General features: G+C 39.6%; 1 protein-coding gene and 1 pseudogene across 1 annotated transcript; both read left to right on the forward strand.

The window, feature by feature from the left end:
- The first annotated feature begins 8591 nt into the window (after nt 1-8591).
- Nucleotides 8592-8710, forward strand: LOC149198771 (5S ribosomal RNA; annotated as a pseudogene).
- A 130-nt stretch (nt 8711-8840) lies between these two features.
- LOC149198772 (uncharacterized) lies at nt 8841-9524 on the forward strand. Its single transcript, XM_089400352.1, has one exon. It carries the CDS (start codon nt 8841-8843, stop codon nt 9522-9524), a length of 684 nt encoding a protein of 227 aa, XP_089256478.1.
- The last annotated feature ends 7569 nt before the right edge of the window (nt 9525-17093 follow it).

The following is a 17093-nucleotide window of genomic DNA, read 5'->3' on the forward strand; positions in this document are numbered from 1 at the left end:
GTTTATGGCATAGAAGCTGTGATATCGATGGAGTACATTGTACCTAGTTTGCACATAGCAGCATTCACAGAAATGGTGGGTCGTGGAGCCCTGGAAGAAAGGCTTGCGCAATTGATAGAGCTAGAAGAAGATAGGTTTTTGGCTAGATTCCATCAAAAAGTTCAAAAGGAGCGCAAAAAGGCATGGCATGATTGGCTCATTAAACTGTGCACCTTCAAGGTAAACGATTTAGTGTTATTATATTACAGCAAGTTCGATAAATTTATATGAAATTTTCGGATGCATTGGTTGGGGCCCTATGTCATCGAGGAGATCACTGATGGTGGAGAAGTTCAGTTGGTGAAGTTGAATGGAGATCTGTTTCCAGGGAAGGTGAATGGCAACCGATTGAATCCATACACCGGGGATCTAGCCAGATGACTATATGGTGGAAGCACAGTCTTACCTCTCTAGGCAGTGGAAAGGAGGCGAGGGACTATACACTACATTGCCTAGGTTGTAGAGCTACGTGACTGGGAAACAATGTAGAAGGGAGGAATGTCATAGTATCGGTAGAAGCGCGAAGGGAGTTGCGCTATAGGAGGAGAGACCGTGTAAGGCAGCCACAAAGTGACCATTATGGTCATTGTTCATGAGTTGACAATGGGAAAATGGCTAAATGGAGAGGGGGAGAATCATTTAAGTCAAAATTTAAGAGTGAGATCTGTGAAAATATGCTGCCAATCTAGCATTTATGAGCAGATTTTGGGGGGAATAGTTGGATTGAATTTGAATTTTCCTATAAATTACAAATGGGCACCCAACGAAAAACACTTTGCATTCTGATAATTGAGGTGTTGAGATATCAGGCGTGCATGAACCCTGACTATTTTGAGGCTTTGGTGGCTAGTTCAGTATTTGACAAGTTGCCTAAAGCAAATGAGGACCTTATTATTAGATTCATGTCGGTGCCCATGGAAGCCACAAGTGTTGGAGGATCAATGACAACTGAGGGAGGTGCCTTGGAGGTTGTGAGTGAAAAAATGCCTATATAAGTGCCAAAATTGTAGAGGTCACCTAGGAAAGGCCTATGCCACCCAAAGAGGGTCTCAAGACAAAGAAGGATAAGCCGAAAGCAACACAACCGGTGCATGAGTCGCTAGAAGAAGGAAAAGCCCACAGCATAGGAGAAAGGCAAGGTGGTAGATTTAGAATCTGAGGAGGGCATCGAAGATGAGGATATGGGCAAAAAATACATTGACATAGAGGGTGTAGACCCTAGCTCAAAGCTACTTGAGTACATCCCTCCCTACCATAGTAAGGTGAAGGTCCCAAAGGACCCGGATGCAGGGAAATTTCTGCTAAATACCCCGTTGCTACCAGACCAGATCACATTTGAAGGACTGCAGTTGGCTCACATTCTTAGTTTTACGCTGGAGGATTGGGACTTGGTAGACATAGAGTGATTCCCCCACATAACGACTGAAACATTTATGACTCGTGTGTTTTATAAGGATTTTGGTGTTGACACGCTGAAGCCGCGGCAGTGGATAAAGGGGATGGACAAGGCAAGATTGTTAAACCTGCTATGGGTGCCACATTACCACCATGCGACCATAACCTTGATGGTGATTAAGCAGTTGCTATGCTTAGTTCACAATGGGTGCCTTTGGTTAGGAGAACTGATACCCATCACAAATATGTTGATCCATAGGGTCATGTTGTTACCACATTCATAGTTGAATCTAGCCATGGCATTTGGCAGAAAGATGGGCAAGCGTGACCTCGCTGTAAGAATGAAGGACCAAATCAAGGTCACCAAGAAACTGCACAGGTACACAATTTCCACCATAACTAACCCCGCGGTTAAGGTCAACACCTAGATTTTAGCAGGGAAAATCATGAGGAAGTGTCGCGCAGATGAAGCGCTGACACTTGTTGTGTCATTAGTGGCCTAGTGCACGAAGGGCATACAATTTAATTGGGCACGCTACCTCTGTGAGGAATTCCTCGAAAAATGCAGAGAAGCACAAGATGAGAGTAAGACCTTCCATTATGCCTGGCTCTTACTCTCAATTGTGTTGGTCTCATGGGAATTACCAAAGGACAGCCATTTTCCTCCGGTCATGTTAGATCTACCAAAAGAAATGAAGTTCACTTTGCTCTGGGCCACCAACGATGCTGCGAGGGTCAGGGACACAAAAATATTTTGCATGCTGATGGAGGCAAGCATCTCTGCCATGATCAACCGTAAGCCGAGGCTATCCCCAACTGTCTTTGAGCAGTTGTTAGGATATATGGAGTTCAAAGCGAACTTCCACTATGTCTCCATCCAGGCATAGAAGGACCTTGAGCAAAAATGGTATGATCTTCCATACCTGGCAATGGACGATGCAATCATAGCGGTCTTGGAGAGTTGGCCATTAGAGTGGCGCACGACGTCAGACTTATCAGTTTGGTCTAGTAACTTCGCCGTGAATTAGAAGAAGGAAGAGGCCTAGCTGAAGATGCAGCAGTTGGTCATCAAAAGGAAAAAGGAAGCTAAAGAAAAAGCTAACGTAGATGACACAGGTAAGAAGCAGGCCGAAGAGGAGGAAGAAGAAGAAGAAGTCTGCGACTCTGAGAGAAGTCAGAAGTCTCCTTCGCTGCAAACAGAGGAAGATGAGCAACTATCAAGACAAAGAGGTATAGACCTGGAGACTACTCCATTTCAGGTTAAGCGCACTAGGGAACAGGAAAAAGTAGGGTTGTGAAAGAATTCCAAGGCAAGAAAATCATCACTTGACATGATCGCTTTGACTGAAGGTGATTTGAATGATATCGAGGACACAGTGAGGGACGCGACCACAGAATTGCTACAATAGTTCAAGTAGTAGCAGAAGGAAGCCTTGGTCTCCATTCAGATAAGTCTGCGCAAGTTGCATATCGAGGCCACTCAAGTGCAGACCAGTGTGGGACAACACAGTGCGGTGTTAACTAGCTTGGCGTCTGGGACCTCAGACGCAACGGAGCTGGTCCTGTCCTTGGATCCCTAGGCTGTCATGTTGTTGGACGAAGCATTAACCACAGAAGTGGAAGTTGATAATGCCACCATCAGTGCCCTTAAGAAGGTTGGCTTAAACTTGGCCACGCTGCCAAGTGAAGTGCTTTACACCCTACACGACAGTGTGATCACGAAACTTTGGGCCAAAGAGCAGCACGCGCTGAATGTGATCAATGAGCATAAGGTCAAAAACACCCAGATGTTTGTAGAAAAGACTTTTGTGCTTGATATCCTTAAGAATATCACAGAGAAGAATGAGTGCACAACATCTGTGGTAGCTGAGGCCTGGAGAATACTTCCAGAGCTGCATATCCCATAGGATGTGCCAGTCAACATAAGAACTCGGAAGCTCGCTGTGGGTGTGCATGACGCAAGGACGAAGCTGGATAAGGTTCAGTTTGAGATAAACCTTAAGATCATAGAGCTTGAGTTGAGGGCCCAGCCTTCAACTCTACCGGAAGTTAGAGAGCAGCACGAGGCAGCTGTCAAGGATGCAGCTGCTGCAATAGAGGTCGCAGTGAAGGAGTACACTTCACTCTTCAAGTAGTTGCTTGAAATAGTTACGAGTCTACAAGAATATCCCAATGTACAATGGCTAGAAACAGAAGAAAGGGAACTGTAGCAGAAGTATGACGAGGTCATAGCGATGGTGTGCACCATCGCCATCACACAGAGGCTGGTGAAGTTGCAGGAAGAGAATGAACTAAAGGAACAAGTGGACGCAGCACATCGCAAGGAGGTAGTACTGAAGGCCAGGTTGGGGCCTTGGCTAGATGAAGCCTATGTGCTCACGGCCTCCATTGAAGTAAAATTGGCTATTCTGCAGGTAATGTAGTAGAAAATATAGGCAGACTGCAGAGGACTAGCAGTGGAGGAGCTGGTCGAGTAAGCTAAGTAGGCGGCGATGCAGTGTAAAAATGAGGTTGCAATAGTACAGGTCGAGCTGGGAGGTCTTCGTGACAAGATCTCCGTGCCAACAGAGTGACTCAGGGGCAAGTCACCAGATTTATGTTAAGGGCCTATTGGGAACAGCTCCCCTAGGTCAATTTTGGGGTTAAAAGCCCAAGTTTTGTATAAAGAATGTAAATTCTCCGCATTATATGGTCACAGAGCATGAAAATGTAAAGAGTCATCAAGGGTCTCCACCCTTATTTTATGTAACTTGTGTCAGCTTTATGACATCCACCCTTGGTCCGCAGACCATGGGATTATATAAAAAGGGAAGTCTTAGAAGAGTCTAAGGGAGTCTTAGTTGATAGTTGATGTAGATGAATGTAATAGGTCTTTGAGAGTTAAGAGCGAAGAGTCTTAGCGTAGGAAAGAGGCTCTGCAGCTGAGTGCGCAGAGGCCTGGGGTATAAGTCCATAGATGAGTGCGTGAAACCGTGCAACTGTGTGCGCAAGGTAGTCAGAGTCTGTAAAGGAGATCTGAACATCAATAAAGAGAATTATTCTAGAAATACCTATGTATGAGCTATTTTACTTATGTTATGAATGTCTACGATTATGTTATGTTGAATACTGGGTTTATGGTTTAATGTTGTATTGATGCACGAACCTATGTGTTTTACTTTGTTATACGAATGCAAGTAAGAATATTTGTTTATGAAAAGATAATCATAATGCATGTTGAAGTTATCCACCACTTAAGCTAATCTAGGTAAATACAATAGTAGAGTAGTCATAGAGGCGTATAAGTGTCTGAATTTCCTATTTAGGGTACGCGAAGGACGATCGCGAACCTTCATGAAGGTCTCGAATCCGAATAAGAGAAGTATATCGATAAGCCCTAAAGGGATTATTGGTATACATGAAGGAAGGGTTAGGGTATAAAATGACATCACTACCATCTCAGGGTGCAGAAACTTGGTTCTTGAATCCCCCCATACTGCTTCGGGTGAGACTTTAGTCCGCATTCCACAGATTGATGTTGAAAGGGCTAGTAGTGTAGGGATTTTCTTAGTTAATTAATGTTGAACCTGGGTTAGGGCCCATCAAGCTAACAACCAATTCGAATTTTCCTCTGGGGGCATGTATTTTTTAGTCTTCTTGTGGGGAAAACTTGTTATTTGGCAGCTCCACTTTCATTTCTAGCAGGGATGTACTTGGATTGATTCAAATAATGAAATTTGGTGCCATTTTTAGCTTCTAAATATTGTTTTACTTCATAATACTTTGAGTATCCATGGGCTTGGCCATCCCAGGAGCCTCAGAGCCCTATTGTACAATTTATTTATTTCCTTTGAATGTATTTTTCACTTGCGTCTCTTATTTCTGCATTCATGCTTCTTTTATTATAGGTCATATTGGTTAAATGATTGGAGTTATTTTTAAGGTTATTTACAAAGTCACAAGCATGATTCATCCTTAGAAAAACTTTAAAAATTCATATTCATCATTGAGCTACTTGGATTGGTTTATTAGTTCACAAATCTAGAATTTCCGAAAGTCTCTTGTAGCAAAATAATAGTAATTTTATGTTATTTTTTAGAACATGTTAATGAGGCTATTTTGAGTTGATTAAACTTGTATTAAGCCCTAAAACAATTCAAGCTAATATCAAAATTTACCCCATAGAATTTACAATTTATTAGGCTAGGCATTTGGTAGGATAATTAACTCACTAATTCTTGAATTTCTAGTTTTTATAGTAATTTTCGGCTATTCTTTAACACATTTTAATAGAGGTATTATTGAGTGATTCCATTTTGAATAGAGTTCTAGAACATCCTACTTAATAAAAAAATTTCCCATCTCATTTTCATTTGATTTTCTTAGGCATTTGACAAGTTATCTCGAGGAGTAGCAATTATGTAGCAGTCCTATAATAGTCTTGTAACACATGTAAACTTGGCCAAATTTGCTCCAAAATCTTGGTTTTAGTCTCTTAGGCTTGAATAATGACCCCTAGGATTTGAATCCATGATTGAGGAAGACCCAAGACCACTTTGAACCTACCTTTTTCTCACTGCAAATACAATTCTGCAATTAGGATTAGGTGACAGATTTCTAAATTGAATGATAATGATGATTTTCTTATGAAATGCATATGATTTATGTTACTCTAGCCAAGTCCCTTTGAACACAGTGATTAAGAGGGTTAGTTTCCCATGAAAATTATATTAGGCCTATTTCTTTGAATTCATGCCCTTAGGATTTCAATTACAAAATGTTGTTCTTGCATAGGATTAGTTTCTTTTCAAAGCAAATTTCTACATGTTGAAATTAGACTAGTTTTTACATTCTTGCAAGTAGCATACAGTTTACATTTATGAAAATATGCTAATATTTACGTTTATACAACTAGGAAAATAATTATTTCCATTTCCTACAAATAGGGTAGTGTTTCCATTTTTGCAATTAATTTAGTCTTATTTCATGATACTCACCTCATTGCAAAATATTAATGAAAGAAGGGCACATTATATGTTGCACATATAGTGCTGACACCTCTTAAGTTTGTACGAACCTCGGGTTGATAATTAAAGTTGGTAGCCTTGGGAGTTGCAACATTCTTGTTGCAATACTAAGGATCATCATAAATTCTGTTGTTCAAGATAAAGAGCTTGAAGCCAACTTATAGTATCAATTTTAGGTTATTTCATGATTTTTTTTTAAGACAAGTTGTATGGCAGTCTATTGTTTATAAGAAACATATTTAAATTTTTTGACTATTTAGAGCACATTTCAGAATTTCATAATGCATTCACTCATATCCATAGTTGGAGTAGTTATTACTCACAAAGAGAACTACCATGAATGGTCTAGAATGATAAAGCATACCTTCATTTTCAGTGAACTATGGAAAGGTGTTTGTGAATGAGAATATGAGAATCCACCTAAAATTCCTACATCTGACAAAGAGCTTGCCATATGGGAGAACAAGAAAAACAAGGCCTATGCCTTGATTTTTACATCAAGAAATGAAGAGGTGAGTCATCACATTGCACCTTTTATTAATGCCTTTAAGCTTTAAATAAGTTGAAAGACTTATATGACTGACACTCTAAGCTTGAAGTAGTCCAACTTATGATCAAACTCTTTAAAATTGAATTGAAAGATGATGATCCCCTTACCTTAGCCTATGAAATCAGAGCTTTTATGCATGATATAGAAGCTATTGGAATTAAAATATATGTTCCTCTCATAGCTTTCACAGCACTATGTCCCACATATTTTAATTATCTTGAATCATTACAAGCTAGTGGAAAAATTAATAATTTTTCATTTGACTCTCTTGTGGAGATCTTTAAAAAGGAGAGAAATATTTTGGGAAGAAGAAGACAAATTCTCAGTATTATGAGAAGTTTTGTGCCTTGCAAAACAATATAATAATTAAGCATATGATTATTCTATAGGAAGAGGTGGTAGAAGAGGATGTGGAAAGAACAATAACAAAGGCAGGGGGAAAACATTATCAAGGAGGAAGACTTGTTCTTCATTGTATACATTGTAACAAAAGTGGACATGATGCTTCCACATGCAAGCTCTCTTGGGATAGAATGAGATAAGTAAGGAATAAAGAGAAAGGAAAATCGACAGATCCAAGGAAAGTTAAAGCACCTGAATCCACTCATTATATTGTGGCACATTGCAATATTGGAGTAATTGAAGACTTGTTTAATGCTTCACTTGCTTCGTGGAAAGCTGCATGGTTTCTTGATTCAAAAGAAACTTGCCACATAAACTTTTGAATATAATTCTTTAAATAATTTAGTAACAATGTAGATGAATTAGTCTACTTTGCATACAAGTCAAAACTCAAGCCATCCAGACTTGGCACCATCAAGCTCAAATTGCTTGGTCTCCATGATTTTTTTCTACATGATGTCCTCTACCTCCCAGAGTTTTGGATAAAATTGATATCCTTTTTTCACATCCACCAGCAATGACACCCCATTCACATATTTGATGGCAAGGTTGAGGTGAGAAAAACATCAAACAACTCAATTTTCATGACCGGGATAGAAGAAGAAAGACTCTTGAAGCTGCAAGGAACCTATGCTCATGCATAAAACCTTGCATACAATTCTCAGTATGATGAAGGTACACTACCATCTAGTCTTTCATAGCATGCTATATTTCGACATCTGAACTATGACAGTCTCCATTTATTGAAGAGAAATGGTGTTACTAGTTTCCCCACCATTCCTAGGAAACTTAAGCAATGTGATGCTTATATCTTAGGAAAACACAACAAAAAATAATTTCATGATTCTCATTCTAGAGCACGTAGAAAGCTTGAACTGATTCATTATGACTTGTGTGGCCCTATGCTCATTCCTTCTACAAATGGAAGTAAATACATGATGACTTTTATTGATGACTACACCAAAATGTGTTGGGTATATCTATTGAAGAACAATCTAAAGCTTTTGAAACTTTCAAAATATTTCATGCATTGATTGAAATTAATACATAATCTCATATTGGCTCTATTCATACTAATAATGGAAAATAATATACTTCAAATGACTTTGAAAACTATCTTCAACAAAATGGGATTCAACATCAAACAAATGTGCCTTATAATCCTCAACAAAATGGTGTAGTAAAAATAATGAACATGAGGGTGCGATCATACCAGCGTTAATGCATCATATCCCATCAAAACTCCGCAGTTAAGCGCGCTTGGGCTAGAGTAGTACTGGGATGGATGACCTCCCGGGAATTCCTAGTGTTTCACCCACCCCCCTTTTTGAATGGAAATAGTAGTTAACATTCCTTTAACGATGGCTCTGAGCGTGCGCATGGCCACTCTGTTGTAACCCTAGCCGCGCCCAGCTGGTTACTCCCTCCTCCACGCGGTCTTCTCCACTATGGATCTCGGAGGTGTCCCTGAGGCCCCTCCTCCCCCATCTTCGGAGCTCGAAGCTTTCAGATCCCTCATTGCAGCTACTGGGAAACGTCCGATCTCCAGTTCACAGCAAAAGTTCGTCAAAAAGTTGGAAAACATCCCCACGGTGACCTTGCCTGTGGAGGAAACTTGCAGAACAGTGTTGAACCTAGCTGAAAGAGGCCTCATCGGCCAGTTCATAGGGCTATGGCCATCCCCGAAAGCAGTTGAAGAATGGGTTAAACGGAACTGGATACCTCTGGTTTCGGAAGGAATAAAAAGCCATTTCGTTGGCAAAGGGTTTTTTGTATTTGTGTTTGATAATGCAGAAGATAGAAGCCTGATCTTCAGAAACGGGCCATATTTTATGGGCCCTCAAGGGCTTTATCTGAATAAATGGTCACCAGATTTTGATCCGACACAGGACGTGCCCATGGAAGTGCCTGTATGGGTGCGTCTTCCACATCTCCCCCTTCACTGCTGGAGCCAGAGATCGCTGCAATCCATTGGTAATGCTCTAGGCAGATACATAGACCAAGCGCCAAGGAAGGATCAATTCTCCTATGCCCGAATATGTGTAGAGGTCGATCTGGAAGTCAGATTACCTGAAGCCATCAAACTTTCGGTTGTAGATTGGACACATATCCAAGAGCTTGACTACGAATAGCTCCCCTTCAAATGCCGACACTGTCATGAACACGGGAACTTCGCAAGATACTGCAAGAAGAAAAATGAGGAGGCAACAGAGAAAGAAAAAGGAGAACAATGGAAGCAAGTAAAGAAAACAACAAACAACAGAAAGAAAAATAAAAACAAAGGCAAAGAGACAGGGAACAAATCAGGGCAAGAAAGTGAAAACATTCAGAACATGGGAAGCAAGGAAACCATCAGCATCGAGGAGGACAAAAATCCTTTTGAATCTCTCAAAACACCTTCAGATTCTCTAGAGGCAGAACGGGATGGTCTCCCCCAGCTAAACAACACTGACTCTCAAGATCCAGGTAATACTACAAGCCCGATTCCAGGCAGTACTTCTTCCCCTTCATATACGGACATAATTAAAAAAGAAAAAGAAAATGGATGTAGAAAATGTGGGCTCTTCGGATGATGACACCTTCGAGAGGCCATCAAAGAGAGCTGGAAGTAAATCAAATAAGGAAACTAGGGAAGAAGAATCAGAAAGACAAAAAATGCTTGGAAGTCAAGCAACCATTGAGATGACCCTCGGGAGGAATACGAGACCAAGGGTTCCTAAGGGAGGTGGACCCACCCCAACAAGGTGTAAATGATGCAGCTGGTCTCTTGGAACTGCAGGGGTTTGGGGAATCCCACTAAGGTAGAGTCTATTAAAGATCTATTGAAAATGGAATCCATAGACATACTCATGCTTCAAGAGACAAAAATAGAAGGGGAGATCCTTCTAAACACAAGCAACACAAAATGGAAATTTGATTGAGGAAAGGTAGTTAGTGCTAAAGGTTCGGCTGGAGAAATAGGCACATTCTAGTCTAAAACCACCTTTTCTCTTGAAAGATCCTATGAGACTCAACACTGGATCTATATTGAACTGCGCCATAAAACAAGCAACTTCATCTTAGCTCTTTTCAATATGTATGTTCCTGTGCATTATGTTGAAAAGAAAGAGTGTTGGAAGACACTCTCGGACTATTTAGAACTCCTCAATCCTAAGAATATAGTCATAGGAGGAGATCTGAACATCATTATGGATCCTAAAGAGAAGAGAGGTGGGACCTTCACAAGGGATTCTCTCCTCTTCATAGTGGAAAATCTCATTCTCCAGTGGGATTTAGTAGATTTCAAGCCAGTGAAAGGAGAATACACTTGGACCAACAATAGAATAGGGGAAAATCATATTTTAGCAAGGCTGGACAGATTTCTCACCAGCGGCTCCATCATGATGGACAAAAGAATTATTTTCACCAAGATTCTTCCAAAACTTACCTTAGACCACAAACCTATCCTTTTTTGCTTAAAGGAAGAAGAAGACTTAGGTCCTCTCCCTTTCTGCTTTAGCCCTCTCTGGGATGAAAGAGAAGGGTTTTTCGAAACAGTTCAATCAGCCTGGGAAAAAGATGTAACAGGCTCCCCAAGCTTTGTGTGGGAACAAAAAATGAAAAATGAAAAGAAGGCCCTAAAAGAATGGATAAAGAAGGCTTTAAAATCCCCCACCAGTCAGAGGAAAGAAGCAGTCCATTAGCTGGCAGAATTTCAATTCGAACTGGAAAAGAAAGAAATCTCCCCCATGGAATTAGATAAAGAAAAATCTGCCCAAAGGAAAACATATAGCTCCTTTAGAAGTGAAGAAGAATATTGGCATTTAAAGTCTCACAGCTTGTGGCTCAAAGCTAGGGACAGAAACACTACATACTTCCACAGACAGTATAGGGCCCGCCTTTCACGAATTTATATTACAGAAATCACTACATCCAGTGGACAAGTGTGCAAAGGATTTGATCAAATAAAGGAAGCTGCTAAGAAGAATTTCCAAAACCTTCTTAGTGCTGAAAGGGATGGGAGCGAGGAGGATATATTAGATTTCCTCTCAAATATTCCGAACCTAGTCAACCCAGATGATAACGACATACTCTTGAGCCCAATTATGGAAGAATAAATATTAAAAAATGTTTGGTCCATGGAGCTAGACAAAGCCCCTGGGCCTGATGGATTCTCAATCCGTTTCTACAGAATATGTTGGGAGCTAATCAAACCAAATCTTCTTAGAATGATACATGGATTCATGAGGAAGGCAAAGGTCGGATGCGGAATAAATTCCACCTTTCTCGCCTAATTCCCAAGGAAGCAAACCCAGGATCTTTTGAAAGATACAGGTCGATTTCGCTTTGCAATGCTTCCTACAAGATTGTGGCTAAACATCTAGCGAATAGAATCAAACCTCTTATGCAAAAATTAATTTCTCCAACACAAGGGGGGTTTGTGACAAGAAGACATATACTGGACAATGTCATCCAAGTTCACGAAGCTCTGCATTCCAGCCACTCTCGCAAAGAACAAGGTATGCTTATCAAACTGGATATGTGCAATGCTTTTGATAGAGTTAATCTCTCTTTCTTGTACAAGGTTCTTTCTTCCTTTGGGTTTAGCCAGGACTTCATCAACCTCATCAAAGCTTGTTTAGAGAAGATATGGATTGCTCCAGTGGTAAATGGAAGACCTGCTAATTTCTTTATAGCCACCAGGGGATTGAGGCAAGGCTATCCTCTATCCCCATTCCTCTACATATTGATGGCAGATTCCCTGAGTAGAAAGTTGACCTTGGAAAAACAAGATGGCAGCATACCTGGGATTAGAATTGAGAAAGGAATTGACCCAGTGAACCATGCACTATTTGCAGATGATTCACTTTTGCTTGGGGGAGCATCTCCAAGAATAGAAAATTCCTTCAAAAACATCCTCCATAAATTCTGTAGCATCTCAGGAGCTCTTATAAGCGAGAGGAAAAGCGTTGTGTATGGTTGGAACATAGAGCAACACATAATTGAGAAAATAGCAAATGATCTAGGCTTTACAGGATACACTGGTTGGGATAAAATTAAATATATGGGCCTCCCAATAACGCTGGGCTCTAACAGAAATCAGCTGTGGGAGGAAGTAATTTCGAAATTCAAGAAGAAAATTGTTGTGTGGGGAGGCTCTTGGCTCACTACTAGAGGCAAACTCACGCTCATCAAATCAGTCCTCACAACTCTTCCTACATACCAGGATTCTCTAATGTTGGCTCCAAAATCAATCTCCGATCAAATCTCCAGACTTATGCGCAACTTTTTGTGGAATGGAGGACGCAGAAACAATAACAGATTCCACTTGATAAGTTGGGATACAGTGAAACGACCACTCGCAGAAGGAGGATTGCAAATCCGAGATCCCTTGCATGCAAACTTAGCTATGGGCTGCAAATTATTATGGCAGCTTTACGCTGAGCCAAATCACCCATTCAGCCAGATTTTCAAGCTCAAATACCTCAAAAATTAGTCAATAAAACTCTTTATAGTGGAGAAAAACCCCAAAGGAACGCAGGCCTGAAATTTGTGCAGCAGAGGCATAGAATTCTTTAGATCCTACCTGTATCAAATTCCTAGAAATGGTAAAAACACAATGCTATGGAGAGACAGTGTCATGGGTCATCCCCCTCTAGCAGAAGTTAACGAAATATCCGAGTTAAGAGCCTGGTTACATGCGAAAGGAATCTGGAAAATAGAGGACATATCAGGCTGGGATAGCAACGGGAACTAGAAGCGCTGGAATTTCCCTAGAATCCCAGAGCATTTAAAACCTTAGTTAGATCCCCTTAAAGACACTATTTCTGATTTTGCTCTGGTGCACACAGAAGAAGAAGACTCCTGGGGATGGGGTAAGACGGGGGTGTATACGGCAAGTCAAGGGTATCTTCAGATGCAAAGTAAAAAGGAATCGTCTCATCCGGAGTCCGTGTGGAAATAGATCTGGGATAGCTTCAGCATCCCCAAAATTAACTTCTTCGTCTAGACTTTGTTCCACAACAAAATTCTGACTGGGGAAAACTTGTGCAAAAGAAACATAGCAGGCCCACATCAATGCGTCCTCTGCAAATGCACATTGGAAACTTCAGATCATCTATTTATAGAATGTGAGTTTGCGAAGGAGGTTTGGTCCATATTCCTAAATGGACTGAATGTTTGTCTTCCATCTCAAAGCTTGATTGACATCATGTTTTCCTCTTGGAAAGCTAGCTACCCTCACAAAATAGTTAGCAAATCTATATGGCACTGGGTGTGGATAGCTACCCCTAAGTATGTCTGTTGGAAGCTTTGGCTAGCATGGAATGAAATCATCTTCATTAACACTGAATTGCCGATAGCAAAAGTGGCTGAGCGGGCAAAGAACCTCCTCTTAGAAACCTTGAATCACTCTTAAGTCAAAGATGACAACTCTCTCTGAATTGAAGAAAGGATATGGTTGTATGCTTACACTTGTAAGGCCAGACACCTAGCAAACACACAACCAATCCATAAGGAAAGATGGCAGATCCAAGATCTAGAGGACAGATTCCAACAGTGGTGGAAATCCTAGGGCAAGTGCACAATCTTTTTTGATGGAGCCTCAAAAGGTAACCCAGGGAGGTTAGGAGCGGGAGGGGCGATCTTCTTTCCGAATGGGAACAAAGAAGACTTCAGCTGGGGTCTTGGACTGAAAACCAACAACCAAGCAGAAATTCTCAGTCTATTGAAAGCTTGCCAAATGGCCAGAAAAGAAAATCCAAGCGAAATCTTAGTTTTTGGAGACTCAGAAATGTTGATAAAAGCAATAGTAAGCAAGAAAGGGCTTAAGGATCTAGTGCTAAACAAACAGCTAACAAGAGTGAACAGAATCCTGAAGGATTTTCCCTCGGCTCAAATTTTCCACATTCTCAGAGGATTAAACAAGGAAGCGGACAGATTGGCAAATATAGGATGCACGCTGCAAAATGGAATGATCAATATAAATGCAGATACACCGACCAAGGCATTTATCCCCTAAGTGGGATACTGTGCTTAAGTCAATCTGAAGAATGTAATGGTTGATTAGGCTTTGCCCAACCTGTCTTTTTATCAATAAAACATAACCGTTCCAGTTTAAAAAAAATAAAATAATGAACATGACGATCTTAAATATGATGTGTTCAATGACGTTTTTCAAAAATGTAATGTTGATGTTCCAAGTTGATGTAGTTCTATGTGCAGCATATATTAACAACAAATTTCCATCTCATGCTCTCAAAAGAAATCCCCCCATGAAATTTGGTATGGCCACATAACTTCGACGAAGCATCTCAGGGTTTTTGGTTCCACCTGTTATGCCTTGATACCTGAGGAACAAATAAATAAACTTGGTACAAGGAGTAAAAATTGTATCTTCTTGGGTACTTGAATACCTCCAATGCATATCATCTTTATGATGAAGTAAATAATAAGTTTATACTATCCAAAGATGTATTTTTTCTTAAATATTCCAAGACTTACAATGTTGTTGATCTCAGCTTGATTGCTTAGATATATTTAAGAATGAAAAATATTCTCAATAATTTGATAATGAGATTCCAAATCTTTAAATGGGATCCCTATCTTGGATCAATGCGTGAAATATCCTTCTGAAGCACTCTCTCCCCCTCATGAAGCACTAACCACTGAACAAGAAGACACTTTGAGTGATGTGATTGAGAGATTTGGAAGGATAAATATCAATTCAACCCTATATCAGTCAACTAAAAAACCTTTTCCATCTCATATAGGTCCTCCAAAATGGCTCTCCAAGGCAGTTGAAAGTGTTCATACTGATGAGGTTGGAAATACAAGAATGAAAAGTTCTACTAGACAAAATGGAGGTGATCTAGACGATTTTGATTCAACTCTTGATATGGGTGTTTCATATCACTGTGAATTAAATTTGTATACATATTTCAAACCAACTTCTATTAAAGAATCTACTTGTCATGATGAATGGAATGAATCAACGTAGAAAGAGTATGATGCTTTGATACAGAATGGAACCTAGAAGTTGGTGGACCCTCCATATGGAACCAAACTTATTAGTTGCAAGTGAGTCTTTAAGAAAAAGTATAAAGTATATGGCTCACTTGACAAGCATAAATCTACGCTTATGGCATTAGCTTTTCACATAAAGAAGGGATTGATTATGAGGAGACTTTTGCCCCGATATAAAAATGGGCTACCATTCAAACTCTCGTTTCCTTGGAAACTCAGTATGGTTGGAAAGTCCATCAAATGGATGTAAAAATTGCTTTCTTGAATGGAGATATGAAAGAAAATGTTTTTATGTCTAAACCATAAGGTTTTGTTGTGAAGGGACAAGAGAACAAAGTATGCAATCTTATCAAATCCTTGTATGGCTTCAAACAAGCACCACAAGCTTGGTAGGAGAAATTGACTGAGTGTCTTGTGAAACTAAATTTAAAACACTATGATCAAAAAGTTGGAAAAAATGTTGTATACCTTGTGGTGTATGTAGGTGATCTATTAATGATAGGGAACAATGAAAATCACATTGCATCCATAAATAAAGAATTGACGAAAGTTTTTGAGATGACAAATTTGGGATATGTTCACTACTATATGGGTATTGAAGTAACCCAACATCTTAATTTTATATTCGTATCTCAAAAGAAGTACATTGGAAATTTATTGAAAAAAATTGGCACGGCTGAGTGCAATCCTTTGACCACTCCAATGGAACAAAAATTAAATCTTACATCCCAAGAAGGAAATGAATTTGAGGATGCAACTAAATACAACCAACTCATAGGAAGTCACAACTACCTAACTATTACCAGACTGAACATTTAATTTGGTTTTGGAACCCTCTTTAGGTTTATGCAAAAGCCTTGTGAGGGCCATTGGTCTACTGCAAAAAGAGTTCTAAGTTACTTGAAGGGAACTCAATATTTTGGACTCAAGTATACACAGGTGGATGAATTTAGCTTAATTAGATACTCTAATTCACATTTTGAAGGAGATAAATAACATGAAGTATCTACATCATGTTAAGTGATGATTCTTGGATGAGAAGTTGCCTCCTAGAGGTCATGCAAACAATTAGTTCTAACAGATTCCACATAAGAGGAAGAATATGTGGCAGTTGTAGAAGCAACAAAGAAAATTGTGTGGATCAGGAAAATTCTTGAAGGTTTATAGGAGAAACAAGTGCATTCTACTTCTGTTTCTGATTTACAATATTTTTGTAATAAAATTGGCCAAGAATCAAAAGTTCCATTATTGAAATAAGAATATGAATACAAAGTATCATTTGATCCGACGTCATTTTGAGGCCAAGACTATTCACCTATGCCATTGTTCCACAAATGAGTAGATTACAGACATCTTCATCAAATCTCTTGGAAGAGAAAAGTTTGAAAGATTCAGAATGATGCTTGGACTCACCAACATCCCTTTAGATTAAGGGGGTAATGTTGACACCTAATCCTTAAGGATTGGGAAAACATTGTAAATATTGTAAATATGAAAATGAGAAGGTGAAGAGACATTGGAACATGAATTAAGAGTATTCCTCTCCAATGTATATATTAATAACTATTTATAACAGAAAATCAATTAACTCGTGGAGTTACCATTTCCCGAACTGACATCATTAAATCTACAATACACACACAACATAGGAAAAATACATACTTAATTACAACATAATTCAAATTAATGCTAAAAGT

The sequence above is a fragment of the Pinus tabuliformis genome, chromosome 2_1 (genome assembly GCF_031772625.1).
Source record: "Pinus tabuliformis cultivar Carrire ecotype Pingquan chromosome 2_1, CPIR1, whole genome shotgun sequence".
Lineage (NCBI taxonomy): Eukaryota > Viridiplantae > Streptophyta > Pinopsida > Pinales > Pinaceae > Pinus > Pinus tabuliformis.

What these genes read in the sequence shown, in the direction of transcription:
- LOC149198772 (XM_089400352.1), top strand. Translation starts at nt 8,841, where the DNA reads ATGGATCTCGGAGGTGTCCCTGAGGCCCCTCCTCCCCCATCTTCGGAG.